General features: G+C 21.8%; 1 protein-coding gene across 4 annotated transcripts in view; it reads right to left on the minus strand.

The window, feature by feature from the left end:
* Positions 1-22609, minus strand: part of LOC122854484 (proteoglycan Cow) — a 38474-nt gene extending 15865 nt beyond the window's left edge. For 2 of the 4 annotated variants that reach the window (XM_044155207.1, XM_044155205.1), the window contains exon 1: positions 22048-22609. In XM_044155207.1, the coding sequence (XP_044011142.1) occupies positions 22048-22155 (108 nt within the window). In that variant the 5' untranslated portion in view covers positions 22156-22609. The remainder of the gene's footprint in view (positions 1-22047) is intronic. The other 2 variants (XM_044155204.1, XM_044155203.1) reach the window with 1 other exon arrangement.
* Positions 22610-22737: the final 128 nt, after the last annotated feature.

The raw sequence follows: 22737 nt of genomic DNA on the forward strand, positions 1-22737 counted from the left end.
AAACTTTCAACGATGGTCCAGTTAACACACGATCGAAATTTATTATCATCATCACATAAATTTAAATTATTTTTCAAATAAAAATTTTTCAAAAATCCTTTTCTTTTATCAATTTATCGTTACAATAATAAAGAATTTATTTATATCTATATATTTTTACACTCTCTCTCTTTATTTGCAGCTGACTTTAAAAAATAATCCTTGCCATAAAAAAAAACAATCGATTTTATACACTCTTGTACACTTAAATAATTTCTTTGAATTTATAAAAATAATTTTAAACATTACTTTAAATTTCTTTCTAATGAGATAAAGCTTAAAAATAAAAAAACTTTGGTCACATTAGAATAAAACACGTGATGGGATTTCCGTAAATGTATATGGTGAGAAAAAAAATTTAAAAAACGATGCAATAAAATCATTTTATACAGACTTACGAGCACGTAGGTCAGCACATTTTCTTTAAAATATCCCACACTAAATCTAGCATCAGTTTTCCTTGTAAAATAAAAAAAAAAAAAAAACAGCTACATCATTCCATTATGTTACCCTTGTGCATCTAGCTTGAACTAAAATTTTTCACCCTCATTTTTAGTGGTGGTGTGTGATACTTCATGCTAAACCTATACTTTTTTTCTTCACCCTACATCCTTTTTTCTTGCTCTAATTTTTTTATTTTTTATATATATATATTTTCTCGATAAATGTTCGCAGATTTTCTCCTCTATGCATGATAAAATTTGAGATTTTAGAATGGTTTTTAAATTGAACATGTACACACTCACACACTAAAATTTTATGATTTGAATAATAATGAAAAAATAAATATAAAATATTTTGTATATATAAAAATCATATATAAAATTTATTTATTTTTTTTTTTTAATTTATTATTATCCATTGATATATAATTTTAAAATGCATGTTGATTATATATATATTTTTTCATATCAGATTTGAATATAATACGTTGTATAATATTTACAAAAAAAAAAAATAATATAGAAATTATTTTCCCTATTTATATTGGCATAAAAAAAAAATGAAATATTGAACAATATTATTTATCAAAAGCAATTTCTTAAAAGCTATATATTCTTGAAATATATATTATACATAAATTTAATTCAAAGATTTATGAATACCATCAAAAATGTCGACTGTATAAATAACAATGGATTAAAAAATAAAATGAAAAACTAAGCCAAATATATTGAAAAATAAAATTTAAAGTATAAAAAATTTATAGCAAGTTTTAATTTAATTAAAAACATTTATTTTATTATTGAATATTTATATGGAATTGATGATTAATATGATTGAATGTATAATATATAGATGCTAATCAATACTGTCATGTGGTTTATCCAGATTCACCTGACCCCTTTCTATATATATATTCGTCAGCAATATATACCCAATTGAAATAATTGAATATTCATAGCAATTTTAGCCATGAGAACACGCACAAAATTTGATGCTATAGCAACTACCTAATAACCATGTGCCGAGAACCCTGCGGCTAAAATTTGGACAACTCTAAATATATATATTTTTTAAAAATTCCATACCCAATTTCAATTCAAATTTTATTAGAAAAAAAAGCATTTAAAAAAAATATAAATATTTCAACACAAATCTATTTAACGATATGAAAAAAATTTATATATTTTCATTGAAAAATATTCTAAACATTTGATGGAATTATTTATTCATAAAATATATTTACTGCTTGAAAAATTTTAAAATTATATTCAAATAAAATTTTCAACTTATAAACCAAGTGTGGTATTTTAAAGCGTAGATATTTTTAAATAATATTATTTAAAAAAAAAGCTACCGTTTTATTTTTGTTTTAATTAAAACATAATAAATATTCAAAAAAAAAAAAGGAATTTACATATATACAAACATTTGAATGATAAAATTAAACCCATCATCATATAAAATTGTGGAAAATTTATTGTATGATTTATATATATGTATAAAATTTAATTTCCGTAAATATATTTTGTTTTAGTTTTGTTTAAATGGATATTTAAATTTTTGACCATCATTTATTTTCCATTTTGCACGTTTAACTATTAACCCACCTCAAAATGTCTCTCTAAAGTTTATCATTCTCTGACTCATTCATTTTACAATAATAATACCCTGATCTGAGCTTTTACACAGTTTACATATACACATATAAATAAAATACAATATAACACACTTGTATTTTAAATATATGTACGTGCGTTTATACTAAAAAATAAATAGAAAAAAAAAAAAATAATAATAACTATTACAGTTGCACACGATGAAAATTAGATAAAACAGACTACATATTTGTATTTAGATTATATGTATGTATACACACAAATGTATATACATGTATTTTTAAATGCATTTGTATATATATTTATGTGTCTGCCTAGTATTTCATAAACGGATGTCAGCCTCATACCACTCATCTTTATACTACTAAAACGAGTATATGTATTTACGCTCAACTAGCATAGTTTGGATGTAATTATGCTTACTGATATGAAATTTCAAGAGGTTTCGAGGTTTCACCTGGGATTTATCGTTTGACTTAACTATACTATATTTTAATATGTGTGTGTATATGACATTAGAAAATTCATATTACTAAATTTAATTGTTGATGATTAAAATATTTGTTTTGTATGTAGATTTTTTTTTTTTTTTTTGCTAGAATAAATGTACCATGTTATTATTTGACTATTTTTATTCAAAATTATTATTTAATTTTGTAGTTTAATTTTAAATATAGCAATAGAAAAATCACAATCGTCTGGTAATATTTTTTTTTTTTTTTAATTTAATAACCTTTGGAGCTTGCGAAAATAAATTTTTTTTTGTTGTAATGTTTTTCTCAATTTTTAATTTTCTATATTTTTCATTGAAACAGATTAATTTTTTTTCATTCAAGCTTAATTAGCTGGGTATTATTTTGTTTTTTATTAATTTTAGTATACCTACATAGAATTTCTGAGAAATAATAATTATTTTACAGCAATATAAAATTTTTTTTAATCAAATAAAATCCTTTTTTTCATGAGATAATTTAAATTGAAAAAATATATTATTAATTTTTACATTTATGTAAAAATTTATTTCATACAAATAGAGCTTTTTGATATTGAATAAATTCTATTTTTTGTTTTTATTTATATACATATATATTTTTTTATTTAAAAAGAAAATTAAAAAACGAAAAATTAAATTTGCATGCTATTGTATTTTTGAGGAGTTGTAAAGTGGACGTAATTCATTATGCATCGATAAAATTAAATATTTTTTTTTCAAATTTTTATTAATCAACTTTTATTTGAAAGAGGAAAAAACAAAAAAAAAAAAGTTTCAATAACAAATATGAGTAGTATTTAGAGAGTCACTTCATCACAAAAAAAAAAATTCTTTTTCAAAAATTATGTTTACTTTTTTGAGTGTTCCAATTCAATTAAATTGAATTAAAAAAAAAATCAATTGAAATAATATTTGAAAAATATATTTTATCATATAAAATAATATGAATGAATAATAAAAAATTATTTCAGCTAATATTTATTAACTAAACAATTAAAAAAAAGCTCAAATAAAAAATATCCAATAATTAAAAATATTTTGTTTCTTTTTTTTTTTTTTGTATAATATTGTCAACATACTGGCAATTAAAATTATGTCTTGAATAAACAATTAACTATACATGTTTCAATGTTAACAAACTTATTATATGAAATTTTTTTTAATATATAAATATTGCTCAAAGTTTCTGCAGTGTTGTTAATTATCTCTCACATCAGCCTCATAAAATTAATACAGCATATAAATTCGTTCACAAATTTCAGCTGAATTTTCATGTTGAAAAGTTCATTTTGTCACGTCAAACATGACAATTTTAACAAATATAATATACCTAATATACAAACACTTAATTACTCTGTCAGATCTATCATATGTGTGTAATAAAAATTTACTTTACCAAGCTAATTGCAATTATTTAAAATTATATTTCAACGTTATATATAATAATCATCATAATTTATTTTATTTTATTATTTTTATCTTTCATTGAGCTTAATTATTTTCTTTTTTCCCTGTTCATTAATTGCACCACAATTATTTTCCTGCGAGATTATTTCCAAATTAAAATTCAAACAAAGTTACATTATATATTTTCAACAAAATTCTTGACAGAATTATACCTATAGGTTTATTTTTTATTTTAAATCAAAAGAATAAATGAATTATTTTTTTTCTTTTTTTATACTTCCCGGAGGCAATCATCCACAAACACAAGTGATAAATTAATTGATAAAGTTTTTGAGATAGAAAAATGCCAAAGGCATTATACGACATAGTTTCTGACAACTGCGGTTATCGAAAAACTGTCAGATATTTATTTTGCAAATATTGACATTTTATTCGATTCGTCATTTATTTATACAAAATACAAAGAAAAAAATTTTTTATTATATTTTTAAATTTTTTCATATATAAAATTATATACTATAATTATTTAAATAAATATATTCATGAAAAATATCAAATAAATAAAATGTCAAAGATAAAAAAAAAAATGAAAAAATATTCAAGTTTATCTTGATAAATTTCATGAATAAATTTTAAACTTATTATAATTATAAACTTGAAAAATTATTCATAAAATAATAATGAAAAATCAAAATCAATCAAAATATTTGATGTAAAATTATTTAACAATAAATAATTAAAATTATCTAGTATTATTATAAAAAAAATAAAATAAAATAAACTTTTTATCAGAAAATTAAACTTTAATTTTGTTCATTTAAGAAAAAGTTTTTTTTTTTTAGATTTTCAAGCCGACAGAATAAATCTCATTCGACTATAATGAAACTATATAGAGTCTTAAGATAGAATTTCAGTAAATCTCTAAGCCCAACAAAGTCTGGATAAAAAAAAGTTTTGTTATACAAAAAAAAAAAAAATAACAATTCTAATCGTTTTTTTATTTTATATTTAACTCAATTAAGTTTTATTTTATTTATTTTTTAAAACGTATATATATAAAAAAAAAATAAAATGACGTAAGTAAAAAAGCAAATACCGGAAGTATAAAATTACACAGCTTAGTTTTTTGTTTTCCAGAATTTTAGCTTAGTTATTATCAACATTTGTTTCAATTGTATAATTTTTTTTTTTTCACGTGAAAAAAGCATTGGTTTTTAAGTTTGTATACACACAAGTACTTTGTATATATACAATAAGTAGAACAAGTAAGTAGTAATACGACGATTGGTCGAACCAAAACCATTAGTTGAACAAACCTTGGTGTGGGATCAGCTCTTTCAAAGATGAGATAAGAGTATACTGACGCCATGTGGACGCGTTTACTCCTAAACTCGACCACACTTTTGCTCTCATGGCTATATACTCAAACTCAAATACCAAAATATACATATATATATGTATACAATTATATGTTAACTAAAGTTGCTTCAACCTTCTCCTGTAATTTCACTACGATAGTGACTTTTCGAGAGCTCAAAAGCCACCAGACTATCTAAACTTCTCCTCCAAAATCCAACAACTTTATAACTTTCAAGAAATATATGTATATGTACAATGTTGTTTTTCTGAAGCTCGATAAGTTAGTAGTTTTTTTTTTTTAAACTAAATTTATTAACAATTTCATCAATAAATTGAGCTTACATGTTTTGAATTTTCAACATTAATCAAAGGCAATTGTAAAATAATAACAATAAATTGTATTGTAATTTTTTAACATGATTATTTTATGCATATATATATATAAACTAAAATTTACATATAAAAAATAAAAAGAAATATTTGACAATATAAATTTACGAAAATAAAAAATGAATAAAATTGAAATTAAATATTTTTTAAAATTTAAATTTGTAAATTATTATTTTTAAAAATATAAATTATATTTAATATTTGTATTTTCAAATAAATAAATGTAAATAATATTTATATAAAAATTATAAAAATATATTAATAATTTTTGAATACAAGTAATTAAAGTTTAATCAACAAAAAAATTAAAAAATAAAACACTTAAATACGTGCTTATTTTGATGACTTGATATACACTCCAAATATAATTCTATTGTGAAATAAAAAAATAAATAAAAAATAATGGAATAATAAATAAAATTGTTTTATATATATATATATAAATAAAAGTGATGGTAATATAAAGAGAAAGAGGGTAAAGCAATATCCTTTAATTGTCTCGTGTGGTTGGAAAAGACGATGGCACATAAATTATTAAGCCAAAGTAGAAGTGGTCTACGTCAGGTCAGACACAACCAGACAACGCGCGAGAGAGAGATAGTAACATAAGTGCCATGTTTTAGCTTCTAAATTCATAATAAACCATCACATCTAATCTCTTGAGTGATAAGAATGATAAAGGGTTGAGAATTTTAATCGTTTAAATATATCATTATTATATTTAAACATACATACACAAAGATATAATAATGTTAAATTTAACTAAAACTTTGATGTATGCTTCTCATTGTCATTTTACTATTGTATATATATATGCTCATGAATATATTTAGTGACATGATGATGATGATGATAATGATGATGGTTTATCGTATGAATCTTAGACACTTTTAAGAGGATAACTGACATGTTCCCATAGTATATTAAATATATTAAATATATATATCGTTTGATTAAAGCTGAGCTTTGGGAATAATCCTCATCACAGCTAAAAGTGTGTGTATATATCTTGTTAATTAAAATTAAAAGTCAACTTTCTTATATACATTTATAATAATAATGATTATCATTAAAAGTTTGAATAATTAAATTACGATTGAATATATAAAGGTGTAAGCTTTTTTTTTTTTTTTTAATTGGATTAGTTATTATTATATTTTTTAAAAAACTATATTTATAATTTTTTTTTTTCATTTAAATATAATGATTTTTAAATTATTATTTAAGTGTGTTGAATTTTTAAAGAGTGAATTCAAGGACATATATATTTTCATGGTTGACGCATTGCGCCTTGAGTAAAATCGATTGCCAGTAAATTCCAAGGTGGTCACGCACACCTTTTTTTTTTTTATAATATTTGTTTATGTGCATATATAAATTGAAAAAGTAATATTTGCTTCAAGATAATTGTGTTATTTGATATGTATATTTTTCAAAAATAATTAGTATAAATTTAATACTGACAAATGTGTCAGTGGAATGATTGAAACATTAGTTATAAAAAAAATTTATATAATCATAAAAAATATACTATTATTTGTATAAAAAGTAACTTGTTCATTTGAACAGTTAATTTTTCTTTTTTCAACTAAAATAAATGTAAATATATAATAAAACAAGTGATAATTATTTTAATAATAATTTTCTAAAATATAAGTACATGCAAATGAGCTTTTATATAGAAAAGTTTAAAAACACAAGTTAAACGATTTTCCGATAGACGTAAATTTACCACATGAACAACATTACGAGAGCTTTTATAAACTCTTTAAATCAAAAAATAAAAAATATTAAAAATTTAAACTTTGTCTAGTACATAGATAGATATTAATTTTCATTTTGAAATTTAAGCTTAAATAAAATCCAAATGTATAATCTAAATACATTAATTCAATTTTTTTTTTTTTTTTTAAATAAAATTTACTTTAAACTTTAAATACATAAATTAATTAAAATTTATATATATCCACAATTTTAAATATCATTATTAATATTTCAATTAATTTTTTTCATATTTACTTTTTTCAAAAAAAAAAAAAAAAAAAGAGATTCAAGAGACTCTGCATTTGACTTGGATGACTCTCTCATTTATTCGTGCAAAAATCTACGAGTAAAGTAAACACACAAATGTACACACATGTACGCAATTTTATATTTGTATATGTATGCATGTTTTCAAGTACATTTGGGTATCGTTTATCTTTGTCTTTTTCATTTAAACCCTTTTAACTTTCTTGAATTTTCATGTATCTCTCTCTCGCAACTTTACCTCCTTTTTGTGAGTTTTTTTTTTTAACAAATTCATGGGTTATATATCCAAGAGAGGACTGTAAAGTTCCCGAGGCAGTTGCAGAATTAAGAGGACACAACCGGGTGTGTCATGGTGCCTCCGGGAATACCACACGGATATGGCTAGAAAATGTAGGAAAAGTAGAACACATATATATGTATAAATATATAGTGAAAAAGTGAAGAAAAGACACCAGGAAATTAAAGCTAAAGTTATTGTTCCTTTCTCTATATACATTTTATTACAATTCTTATGTTTTTTTTTTTTTTTTTCGTTGTATTTAAATTATTTCTTTCTCTTGTCCCCAATATTTATATTTTTTTTTTTTTTACTTCTTCTTTATGAATATTTTAGTTAACACACAAAAATGCAAGGTTTAGATAGTTTTTTTTTTGTCTCTTTATTTTCTACTTTTCTTGTTAAATGTAATATACTTTTGGAGATAAAATATAGTGCCACATTCTTATCCGTAAATTTTTCCTGATGTGAAAAAGCATATAAAAATGAAGCGATTATGCATAAGCTCAACGAAAAAAAAAAAAAAAATATGCATATAAATTCTTAAAATAAATATACAAAGTTGCTAGACATGGCATGTATATGAGAAATTTTCATCTGTCCTAATCTATTTTTTAAGTTACACGAATAAAATAACATTATTCACAAAATGAAAATTTCAGCTGTAAAATATTTTACATAATTATTATTATTTTTTTTTTTATTTTAATTATTATTTTTATTTCATTATATTTTATCAAAAGCACATAACGAACGTGTTTTTTCATTTTTTTAATTTAAAATATGAACGCGAAAAATTTTCATTTTATTCAATTAAATTATTTTTTTTTTTTAATCATCACTGATAATTGAAATTTTTTAAATATAGGTTACATTTATTAAAAAAATGTATTTCAAATAATACAGACGCTTTTTTTTTCATTTATAATTAACGTATAGATATAATAATTTTATTTTTATTCAGATAAATTTTACAGCGAAAATCCCCAAGATTTTCTTTTATTTATTTTTTGCTTTGATCTCTAATTAATTAAATATTTGTATATGAAAATTGCGAGAAGACAAATGGTTTTGTACTATTGTATGTTTTAATTTATTATATCAAAATTATTTGGACTATTTATTGACTAATAAATAAACAAAGAAATCATTAATTATTGCTTGAATTAAAAAAAATAAAATCGACTAATGAATTATAAAATTTATTGTGATTTTTTATTATCAAATTATTTGGATCAAAGTATACTTGAAACATGAGCATGTAATATAATCGCGTGCATTGAGAATTTTAATAGTTAAATTTTTGTTAAATGTTACAATTGAGAGATTGAAATTCATTAAACTCGATTGGTATTTAAATTTGGTAGTTTGGTTTCACACTTGATTTGTGAAAATGAGAAAATTAAATTATTTTTTAAATAGTACGAGGTCACTACTACTATACTACTATTAAACTGTATTCGCAAATATAATGAACAATCAAAGCACAAAAAAAATTATCTAAAATTTTCACCTTGCAGTTTAAAAAAAAAAAAAAAACAAAAAAATTAAGCCTTATTATCACATAAAAAATACCAATTCTATTAAAAAATTAAATTGATTTTTTCTAGGCGTATAAAAGTATCAAAAAAATAAAAAAAAAAGGAGAACAATTATTTTTTAATTAAACTTCTATTTTGTGAAAATAAAATAATATAAGAAAAAGGAATTAAAAATTCAAAAAATACTTTTAGTGCAATTTCTTCGCACACAAGTTAAAAAATATTCAAATAAATTTTTTTTTTGCTGATATTTTTTATTTTTTTATAGGCAATTACTATGTATGTTCTTTTTATAGCAAAAATAAATAAATAAATAAATAAACTCATGTTTAAAATCGTTCAAGTGAACCAAAAGTAAATTCAATATTCAGGACTAAGTACATACACTATTTTCAAATTTTTATTTTGTCATTTTATATATAAAAATAAATATATAAGAATACATATAAAAAAGTACACATATATATAAAAAGTCAAATAAGAAATTGTAAAATAAAAAAAAAATATATATTAAAAAGTTTAAACGTCAAATTTAATTTATTTTAAAGTAACAATCTTGTGACGCAAAAAACTTTAGTTTGCATATTTTATTTTTTCTTGTGACGTTATAGTACACCGCAGTTTATATACACTTCAAAAGCTTTTTTTTTTTCTATTACGTATATATCCTTTTTTTTTTTTATATTTTGCAAGCTTACCCCTTTGCCCTTGCCACCCACAACTAACAAAAATTCACCAAGGTTTTTTGGGCCAAACTACCTTTCGTGTTGCGGTTGAATGAAGAGTAAACGAATGGACTTTGAAAAGAAAAGAACAAAAAATGATGTAAATGATTGAGAAAGATTTGACGATGGAAAAAAAAAATATATTTAAGCCAACAAACAGAGAGTGAAAGAAAAGAAAAAAAAATCAAAAGAATAAATGAGATTGCTTTTGAAAGACAAAAAAAGAAATTTCGTAAAAGACCATATATACCTAAAGAATTTTACAGTTTTTTTATTATTTTCCATATACTATATGTAAAATAAAAAGAAAAATGGCAAAAACTAAAAAAGAAAATACTGTAAAATAAAGTAAAAGTTGGTAATTTAGTTTTTTTGTTACGTGGCATTGCGATATCACATCAATTCACTCACAAAGAAAATGAATCTAAGAATGGACAAAAGAATTTACAGAAAAAAAAAAATTTGATCCACTCGATTCTATTGTAAAGTATCTAAAGGAAAATATAAAAAATAAAATAAAGAAAAGCTTCATATATATGCAGTCATTTTTATTTTTTATTATTATTTTTTTTTTTCTACCACAAAAAAAAAAAATAAATAAATCCGATAGGTTGAAGTATAGTGTCAGTCAGACTTGCAACTCTATTTTTTATATTTTATTTCAAAAATCAATGAATATACACAATCGTGACGAAAAAGATTTGGCTTTTTCATGCCCAAAAAAAAATAAAAAAAAAAAATAAATAAAATATATAAAAATCATTTGTTCGATATTGAAAAATGCTCAAGGCAAGACCCATTTTTTTTCTATTTTTAATATTTTTTTTCTATATGTTAACCCTATTTTTTACATAAACCAAATACCCAACTCTATTTTTCAAGTTTTAAAAAGTGCTCTCAATGTCATTGGAATTTTTATTTTTCATATTTTGCGTTATCCGCACTTTTGCTATTTTTCGTCACTTAAAATTCTTGGCAAAGGATATCAAATAAGCGTGAAATAGATGGATTTTCATAAAATAAAAAAAAACCAAAAGACAAAGTCTTATATATAAAATAAAAAAGACAAATTTAAAAAATAATAATAATAATATAAAGCTTCATCTGAGCTTTCAACTTTGAAGAGAGTCTTTTACACGATTTTGTGTTTTTCCTTTAGAGCTTTCAACTATCATATAAAAAAAAAATTAAATAAGTATATACATTTTTTTTTTTGTAAAAGACAAAATTGATTTTATATGTTAAAAAAAAAATTTAGATAAGTAAATTTATAACTCGAATACTGATGCATTTAAATTTTTTATAACACATTTAACGTTTATATGCATATTTTTTTTTTTTATGATAAATCAATGAATTATATTTTTTATGACTCGATTATTCTTATAGCTTTTATTGAATTTATCATGGAAGATTGTTATCTGAACTTTACTTGATGCCCTTTTATCAACTGCATTGAGAATCTCATTCAGGTCAACACAAAGATGTAGAAATTCACTCTAACAAAAAAAAAAAAAAAAAGCTCGACCAGTTTTTTTATTTTTTTTTTATCAATTTCTATTTATTTCTTTTTTATATGTATTGGAGCTTTTTTTTTTTATTTTTTTTATACTGGTTCTAAAGATCTTTCAATAGCATTCGTTTTGCCAATTATTTTAGAATTTTTTATTTCTTTAAATTTCTTTGAGATCACAGAAATAGAACAGACAAAAGTTACTGGATTATTCAAAGTTAATAATGTTTTATTTTATTCAACATTAAAAGTTAAATAATATAATCAGTTTTTTATTTTTTTTATTAATTTGATGTTTTTATATAATATAGATCTATTTTTTATATATTTTCTTTTGGATAATTGACAATTTTAAGCGTTATCAATTTGCAATGTAACATTTAACATCAAGCTATTAAATTTATTAGGCTTTAATATTAACTCTCTTGTTTATTATCAATAAAATAAAAAACCCCACGTAAAGTTATTGTAAATTTTTTATATTAATTCTACAAACTAATTTTATTTTATATTAATTTTTTTCCCTAATAATAATAACTGACAATATAATAAAGTCATATTAAAATTTAGAAAAAAATAAATTTAAAGATGATAAGCTAATAGAAAATATAAAGTACATTATTTATATCAAATATAAAAAATTAAGAATAATGAAAAAAAAAAAAAATAAAATTACACATGTGAAAAAAAGCCTGCAGACTGCAAAAGTAGATAGAGGTAGTTGTGTGTAAATAAAAGAAGCTTTTTTTTTTTTTATTTTACAAGTTAAAAAAAAAAATAATAAAAAAACCTTTGAAGCAAAAGGTGAGTGACTTGGCAACGTTCAGATATCAAAGAGGCTTCCCCATTTGTCCTTCTTTATCTCGTAACTTTCTTTTTATTTGTTTTTTTTTTTTTTTTAATAATTTTTTTTTTATTTTATTTTTTTTCTCTCTTATACTATGTCTATTCCACGCTTCATATATAACCCTATACCACTGCAAATACGCAATATATATACAACATTTTCTATCCATGTGCCAAAAGCGTACAGGAGGATTACCTCGGGGCTTATAGCCTCCACTGAACCTCCACCAATTCTCCATGGTTGTATTCCCTCTATACATATACATCTCTCAAATTTACTCTTTTTTTTTTACTCCTATTCTATAGTGCAACCCTAACAACATTCAAATAGACAAATAGGCTACGTTCGATATATGACTCTGTACGGCTGCTATTTGACTCGTATATTATAAATCAAATTTGTAATTCCAAGTCAATTGTTTATTCAATACTTATTAGTAAATATATTTTATAATTAAAAAAAGCCTACAATTTATAATAAAAATAAAAAAATTTATAAGGCTTTATGACCTCATTTCATTTGGTTAAATAATTTAGAAAAAATTTAATATTAAATTGGAAAATTTAGTCATGTATTTTTAAATAACAAGAAAATTTTACTAAATTTTATACAAAAAAAAAATTTGTTTTTCTTTTTAGGTAACAATATGATATACTATATTATTTATTTATTTAAATTTTGTTTAAAAATTAAAATATCTATTATTATTTTAATATTATATTCATTTTAAAATTTAAATAAAAATTTTGTTGTAAATAATACACATACGCATATATCAAATAACAAATTGCATTAAATGCAGAAATAAATGGGTTATCATTAGAGAATACATGTGTGTATATATATATATACAACTAAAATTTCTATTTCTGAATAGTTTGCAGTATTCTCATATCACGGTTTAATGTGTTTACAATTTGCTGCCATTAGCTGTGTTTGCATTATTGACCCTAAAATATTTCAACGAGTCGCACTAGATAGATATGCCAAATTTAGACAAGATCTTATAATCATTATAATTTATGTATGTATTAATTTATTGGAAATATAGTCATGCACGCAATAATAATTATTACGTTTAGTTGAATTTTTAAATTTTTTGATTATTATATAAATATATAACATAATTTTCATGATTAAAATTTAATTCTTGATTAGAGTAAATAAATAATAGGCTGTAGTATATATATATACAATTGGATAGTCTTGTTTCCTCAATTTGTGGTTTTATGTATATGAATTGTTGGTTTTACGTGGGTAATTAGTGTGGTAGTATTTTAGTTTATTAAGTTAACTAGGGGGTTGGCAATGAGGTAGGAAATGGTAATTTAAATTTTACAATATGTATACTAAATTAAATGTTCATTATTAAAAAGTTTTGATTAATATTATTTTTAATAAGGGAATACTAGTATACTATACTTTTTGTTTTTAATATAATTTTATTTTTTTCATGTTTTAATAGAGAAAATTTTTTAATTTTAAAGACGTAAATTTTGACAGGTATAATTATTAAATGAAAAGCTTCAACAAATTATGTGCATAAATAGTTGAAAATTTATCGAGTTATATACGTTAAAATGAACTTTGTAGAGTTACTATTTTTATTGAAAAAAAAAAAACACAAGATTATCAAATAAAAAGTTTAAGACTCACTGGCTAATTATCTAAAAAATTGAATAGTAAATAAGAAATAATTTAATACCGTTAGTAATTTGATTATTATTAAAAAATTGTATCTTGGAAAAAAAAAAAAAAAACTTGATGAAAATTCAATAATCAAACTTCATTAGTCAGTTGCAAAAATGAATTTAACGATGAAAAATGAAATAGTCAATTTCCCAGAAAATAATTAGGTCACACTGTCACAATTTCATCATCAGAAATTTTATATACATATATATACTTTTGAGACTATTATAATTGTTCTTTAAAAAAAAAAAATTTAAAATTCATTTTCATATTAAATTAATTATTTTATTCGCCGTTTTTATTTTTTAATCTATTTTTTTTTTTTTATTTTTTGCGTCATTCTTTTATGTACCTTTACAATATTATAATTGTAATATTTTTTTTTCATTTTTTAATTTTAATTTTTGACAGTTAAAAATGCATAAACCAATGTTATTTTATTCTCAATAGTTTTTCCATTTCAAATTACTGAGATTTTTTTTAATGAGGCCTTTTGGCAATCTTCAACGGTTGGCCAGCCAGTTTAATTAATTCAAAATAAAATTGTTGATTTTTTCCTTTTTTTTTTTTTTTTTTTCATACTAAAAATGTTGAGTACACTCATAAAATAAAACATAATAATAATAGCAAAACATATATTGTTGTATATTTATTCTTTTTTTCAGTTTTTATTTTCGAAAAAATAACGAGACACCACACACACACACACGAATACCCATTTTTATATTTTTTTTTTATATTTATGCTAGTATTTTCAGCATCAGTACAGTCACTTTCATTTTTCCCACTTTATTATATTTGCCTTTTTTATTTTTTTTTATTTCTATTCATTTAATATACATATATATATTTTTATTTTTTTTAATTTTTATAACCCATGTACGTGATGAAGTAGTAGACGCGCTTGTGAATACTTGAGACAAGTCTACGTGTAAAATAAAAATAAAACCATACCGTTTATTAATTTAATTTTTTCATTCGTTTAATATTGCTATATATTTTTATACCATCGTAAATGTTTGTGTGTGCAAATTGTTAATACATTTTTGAAATAAAAAATTTAAAAAACAATGTTCTACAGTCAAAAAGGATAAAACTAAAATAAAACTTGTGATAAAAAAAAAAAAAAATATAGGGCATATGTTAGAAGGGTTTAAAAAGAAGTAAGGGGTTTAAGTTAAAAAATGAGATGTTATATTCCCTAGTGGATGTCGTAATATACAGACCACGAAATATTGATTCATTCCTATTCTCCACGTCCTTGTCTTACTTTTCATTTGATATTTTATGTCGCTCAATTTTGTGGCTAGTATTTTTTATATATTCACGTTTTATATTTTTATAATCAATATAAATATATGAATAATTAAAGAAATAATATTATCAAATCCCCGGATGATTAATGATCATCAATTTTATAAAAAAAATTTATGGCACATTGCCTATTTTTTTTTTTTTCTTTTTTTTAAATTATGAATTGCTGATAATTTGACCTTGTTTGAAAAATGTAATAATGTTATATCAATTTTTTTTATTATTCTTTTTTTAACTGTATCAATTTTTAGATATATATATATCAGTAACCTTGGATGTCCTTGAGTTTATTTTTTATATTTATACCACTCCTTAGTTTGGTCTATATTTCTATTATTGATTTCTTTTTGTTTCTTTTCAATATTAAATGAGAAGGAAAAGTCAATTGATAAATAATTAGAGAATATATTTACTTGTAGTTATTTTTAAAAATTATATAAAAATAAACATAAACTTGAATTTAAATTTAAAATAGACTTTATGTATTTGAGAATCAAAAGCTCATTAATTAAAACAATTTTCATGAATTTATACAAAATAATTCTAACCAAATTGAAAATTAAAAATACCATAAAACACTTGCTAGTATATACAAAAATAAAAAAAAAGGCCATAAATTTAATTAATTTTAAATTATCGCGTGTGTTTAATAATTGGAGAAAATCCGGCTTAGATTCACCGAGATCTGTCGACAAAATCATGCACTTAACTATCATCAAGCAGCACGTTCACCGCAAATTAATGACATGCATCACACACTCATCAATGTCGATGTCAAACAACCATAACAAAATTGGTTTAAATAAATTTTCATATAGTTAAAATTAAATCAAAAAAAAAAATAACGACAATAATCTACGTAGTAATTTTGTAAAAAATATATATTTTAATTTCTTTATCGAAATTTTTTCATTCATTTCTTTTTATATATAAAAAATAATAATAATATAAAATTGATAATAACTTTATCCAAGTATATAAGAAATAAAGTTGCTGTTAAAATATCATGTAACTTGACAAGTAGAAGTGCAAGCATATAATGTTTTGTGAACGTGTGTGTGGGTGTGTGTTTTAGAAAAATAGTTCAAACCAACTTGTCCAAGAAAAAACTAAAAAAAAAACTTTATAATGCTCATCTTTTGCATCCTTGCACACAAAAATACATCAAATTCATCTATGATTGTATTTTATCAATAAATATTTTTTTTCTATTTTATTTTTTACTATTTTTATAAGCTATAAAAACTATTTGACCGTATGGTATTGAGTTAAAATTCAATTATAAATATAAAATGTATTATTTAATAGTTAATTTTTTTTGTTATTTAATTTACATATAAAAATCAATATTATATATGAATTATTAAAAAAAATTTTATATATATGTTTACTAAACAAGAAAAAATAAAGAAAACCATTATAAACTTGAAGAAACCTCATGAATTAAGTCGGTCAAGCATATTGCACAATTGGATTGTAAGGTTTTTATATTTATTTTTTTGTTTTTATATGTTTCTGCACTATTTTCATTCTCGAACAAACGACATTTTTCAAATAAAAATAAAAAAAAAATAAAAAAATAGTCATCGGAAGTAGGAAAAAAAATAAATAGAAAAAAGTTCTGCTCGGCGCCCGATAGTCTAGCCAATATATTATAACATTTTTCGTTGAATTTTTTTTACTCTTTTTTCTTTTGCAGCAGCAGCATTATCATTGACAAATAAAAATTACCAAATATCACCGCCCCAATACTTCAATATAGGAAAAAAAAAAATTGAGTAAAAAATTTTAAATATATATATAAAAGAAAAATATATTTGAGAATTTCAAAGTCAAAGATTGTCAAAAGTTCTGAAAATGCGATGCATTATCGTTGACTAAAAAATAAAATAAAAAAATGCATTTCAAATGCATCAAAATTTTTTAAATTCCATCATTCTTGAGATTACTTTCTTTTTATATTATTTTTTTATATTTTTCTACAAAAGAAAAATAAGAGTTGAAAACAATTCTATCCATTGTTATATCAAAAGTTTTTGAACATCAACCACCGAAACACTCTTAACAATGTTACTTTCAAAAAAAAAAAAAAAAAAAATATATATATAACGCTTTTTTCATATTAAACTCATTCCCCTTTTTTTTTTTTTATACATGTGTGTATATTTTCGATGATCGGGTTATTTGGATTTTCCACTGAGACCACTATTCCACGCGAAAAACTTTCTGGATTTTCTCGGTATACTTTATTCCCCGTATTTTTCATATTTATTTTTTTATATTTCATTATTTTTCTAGTTTAGATACTACAGATTGATTTTTTGTAATAACAAAAATGATAATATAATAACAACAAAAAACTATAGTAAGCTAAAATTATAAAAAAACAAAAATTTTTTGTATTTTTCTAGCCATCAGTATTATCTAAAATTAATAAATCATCTATAAAATTTAAACACCTGGTCTTAATATTAATTATTAAAAATCAATTAATAAAAATTAAATATTAATAAACAATTTAATACTTTGAAAAAATAATAAATTTAATGATTATTTGATGCTTATGAACAAGCATCAAATATTAATCGAGTATATAAAGATTTAAAAATTAAAAAAAAAATTATCTCTCTGCATTAAATGTTGTATAACGATATGGATATTTAACACTAGTTATTTTGTGGCTGTATATATTATTTTATATATATATATAATGTACATAGTTGACAAGCCAACTGTATATACATCTATACCTTTTCAACCCTATTCAGCCACGACACCTGACCGCCGAAGCGAACAATACCTCCCTCATCATATATAGAGCCTTCATACCACTTCATGCACTAACGATAACGATAAATTTCACGTTTGGTGACATTTTGTAACCACGAGAATGCGTATCCACCAAGCTTGATGTAACAGTCAAAATTATCTTTGCTCTCTCATACAAACTATAAAACTAATTATCTATTTTTTCTTTTTTTTTTTAGATGTTTATTTGAATTTTAAACTCATCAACTATTTATTATTTAAATGATCTATATATATTTTATAAACAAAAATATTATCATGATGATAATTAACATCTGTCATTTCGAAATGATTGATTATTCTATTAACAAATATAATCTATTATTATTTACGAAAAATAGAGATGACACAATAAATGAGATTTTATATTATAAAATGAAATGAAAAGAAAAAAAATTATTTAAAAATCATTTATATATTCACGAGTTTGTATTCGATATTTAAATTTGTTATCCATCAGTTTGTAAAAATTTTCCATCAATATATATCACTTTTCATTAGTTTTAAAAAAATAGTTTTTTATGTTTTATATATATTTTTACATGTAAAAAAGTGAAAAAATTTAATTAAAAAATATAAAAAGTTTATATTAAATGCATATTTTATATCATTAATTTATTTTTAATGATATAATATAAATGCATTTTTTTGTTTATTTGTTTAAATAAATATTTGTATATAGTAAAATATAAATTGTATTTTTTTTTTAAAGCAGTTCAAGTGGATCACCCTGAAACACACTCCAATGAAAATCAATACTGAGAAAGCAAACGTTTGTATTATTTTTTGACCTCAAGTAATCGACAAAAAAAAAAATGATAACAATCTACTTTTAAGTGCACTTAAGGTGACATAAGAATTTTGCCCTCTAAAATCTACAAAATGATATTTTATATTTTTTAAAATTCGTTAAAATAATTTTATATTTTTTTATAACCATAAATGCATTTTATATATGCATGTGGGTTATAAAATGACTCATTTACGAGGATAACCGCACAATTTTTTTCTTCCCCACTTGACAAAAAATAAAAAAAAAATTATTTTAAATTTCAAGCTGTAACGTGAGTAGGAAGTTACATATTTTAGCATGCAACTAAACCACAATAGTAATAATTAAAAAAATTAAATAAAACTCTATTAATTTAAAAAAAAAAAAAAACAAATTAATAAATAACATAGTAATTAATGTCATGATCAAGCCAAACCCAAGTAACTCCTGTTAATCTCAATCAGATAAACCCAACGTTAAAAAAAAAAAAAAAACACACAATTTATTTGAAAGAAAAATAGAAGTATTCTATAAATAATTTCATACATAATAATTGTCAGTAAATAAAAAAAATAACCTTCAGTAAATTATTTGCATTAGATTACATCACACAATGACAATATTTAAAAATGAATTTCAAATAAAATTTACGTAAATAATTTATATAATAAAAATAGAATAAATTCTGAATCATTTCTATCATTAATTTATAAATAAAACAAACAAATTAACAATAAATCAATGATTAATAATAAAAAAAAAATCAACACCTAATGGGCGTGTAATATATTGTTATTATTTTTTATACAATAATGTACACTCCACCTTTTTTTTTGTCGAAAAAAAAAAGGAATAAAAACCTCGGCATGTCAAGGGAAGGAAAACAGTCTCTCCAGACGCCAAGATAAAAAAAATATAATAACAATGATAATGAATAAAAGAAATATAAAAAAAAATAATAAAATGCACACGATGAAGCAATCGACAATAGATGACTCGACTCATTCTATACATTTGTATATATATCATACACCATTTCACAGTGTTAACAATTGCTTTTCTACCCTCTTTCCAACGCTCCACATATAAAAACCTTAACATTTGAAAAATAGAAAAAAAAAAATCTTAGCCGTATATACAAGTAGACATAAAATATGTCGAAAAAATTAATCCGTTTATCATTTAGTAGCATGCGAAATTTTTTTTTATTAACCCACGTATTAAATTTCTAGTGTTGCAAAAATCCCACGATATATATTCAATAAATAACGAGTATTAATAATAATAAAAAAAAAATTAATAAATCATTGAATGTTTGATGAAAAGTATGTGTTTCAATATTCTCATGTAATTTTATGTTTAAAAAAAAAAATAATGAATAATTGTTGAATTTATAAAATGGATTTATTCGCAAGTCTCAATTAGTCTCAATTTTTCACTGTGATTTTTCGAAATTTCGCTGGCAATTAAAAAAAACAAACTTTTTACATGAATAAATTTGAGAAAATTCCAGAGTTATATTTCAAATTTAAAAATAAAAAATTATTATTTGATTTTTAAAATAATAAATTTGTTGTTTTTTATACAACGAATTAATTTAAATATTTCAAGTTTAAAAACTGGTTACATTAAAATTCTCTCAGGAAACTAAAGAATGCAAATAGTTTATTTTTAAATATGCATATGTATATAGTAATAAAAATTATTTGTATTATTATACCTGGTTTTATTATCATGGGACAAAAAAAAAAAAAAAAAAAAAATAGTATTTGTTATTATGTGTTAAGATATAGGTAGGTTATAAATATATATAAAATAATCTACACATAGATAACATTCAGTATTTCCATGTGCAATGCATTTTCTCTTTTTGTATTCATAAGGGACCATGAATGTCATGAACTGTATACTTCACACAATAATAAAATAAATACAATAAATACAAATTTTATCGAAACAATACTTGCTCATATATATATATTTTTTTTTTTCCAGAAAATAAAAACTAATCAAACAACAAAGTGAAAAGAATATTACTCTTTTTTTATTTAATTTTATCTATTTTTTTTTTTTTTCTTAAACAATTGTAATATTAACAGAGAAACAATGTACGAACAAGATTGTTTTTTTTTTCCCTTCCCAGCTATAAAGTAAAATAAGAAATAAAAAAAAAAAAATATATTTCTTGTAACTTTTAAGTGCAGGGAAAATAAAAAACCTTGTGTGGTGATAAAATGAGTACAATGAAATTTTATAAAAATAATTTAAAAACATGATATATATTGGCTATTATTTAGATAAACTTTCTATATAAAATTTGTTTGATTTTATTTTTGTTATAATCGTATATTTGTTTGTGTCAAGTATTATTATTATTTTTAGATTTTTTTTTTTTTTTTATTAAATATTATATTATCTGTTGTGTATAAACCCGTTTTGTAGAAAGTATACTCAGTTCAAGTCAAGATTATATTTTTTTTTTTTAGCTTTACAATCGTTCAAATACACGTTTTTTATATGTGTGACAACAAACATGACAAGTTTGCAAGCATGGTAGTTAATTTTATCCCCTTCTTCCAACAAAACTTTTGACGTTTGTTTTGACTGGTAAAAAAAATTACCTGTCATGCTGTATTTATTTCAACGTTGACAAATCTCAAAGGATTTTTATTTATTTTAATGGTACCTATATTTTTATTTTTTTATCTCAAAAACAACAACTACTCTAATTTAGTTAATCAATCAATTGTAATTAATTAAATAATAATTGACTTACATCATCAGCAAATTCAAAATCACCATCAAATTTACGTTTGCCATTTGCTCCAATAATTACAGCAAATAATGCTGTAAAAAGAAACACCCTGCAAAGTAGTCGTCTCATGGTTTTCCCAGTTTTTTAATCTATTTTTTATGTCAATATCCCGATTATTATTTTTTTGCTCACTAAAAATGCTCCTCAATGTTAAAAAAAAAAAAAAATAATATTAAAATAAATAATAACACATGTAAAAAATAAAAAAAAACTCAACTAAACTTAAAAATATTTCACTTTCACTAGTCAATGAAAAAAAATTAATATTCAAATATTAATTTTGCAAAATTAAAAATTAATTTATGAGTTATTGAATTGATACACTTATTGTCACAAAATATATTTGTAAAATGATTTAATTACGATGATGAAACACTTGATACAGATATTTGCAATATAACAGGGCGAAACCCAATGTGATTGTTTGATAATGTCTGTAATACGTATTTTTATTACTCTTTTTTTTTTTTTGCTGTGAACAAGTCACTTGGAGTCGAGGAGAAAATAGTGACTGTGCGCGAACATTGAGATGAGAAAAAATAATAACCGCCGACGCACACACGCCCGACGCCATTGGTAAATTCCAGGAGGGAGTACGCGCGCGCATTATCGAAAAAGGATCCCATCAGATCCCATTTGGAGTAGAATTTT

This window comes from Aphidius gifuensis, linkage group LG4 (genome assembly GCF_014905175.1).
Source record: "Aphidius gifuensis isolate YNYX2018 linkage group LG4, ASM1490517v1, whole genome shotgun sequence".
NCBI classification, from domain to species: Eukaryota; Metazoa; Arthropoda; class Insecta; order Hymenoptera; family Braconidae; genus Aphidius; species Aphidius gifuensis.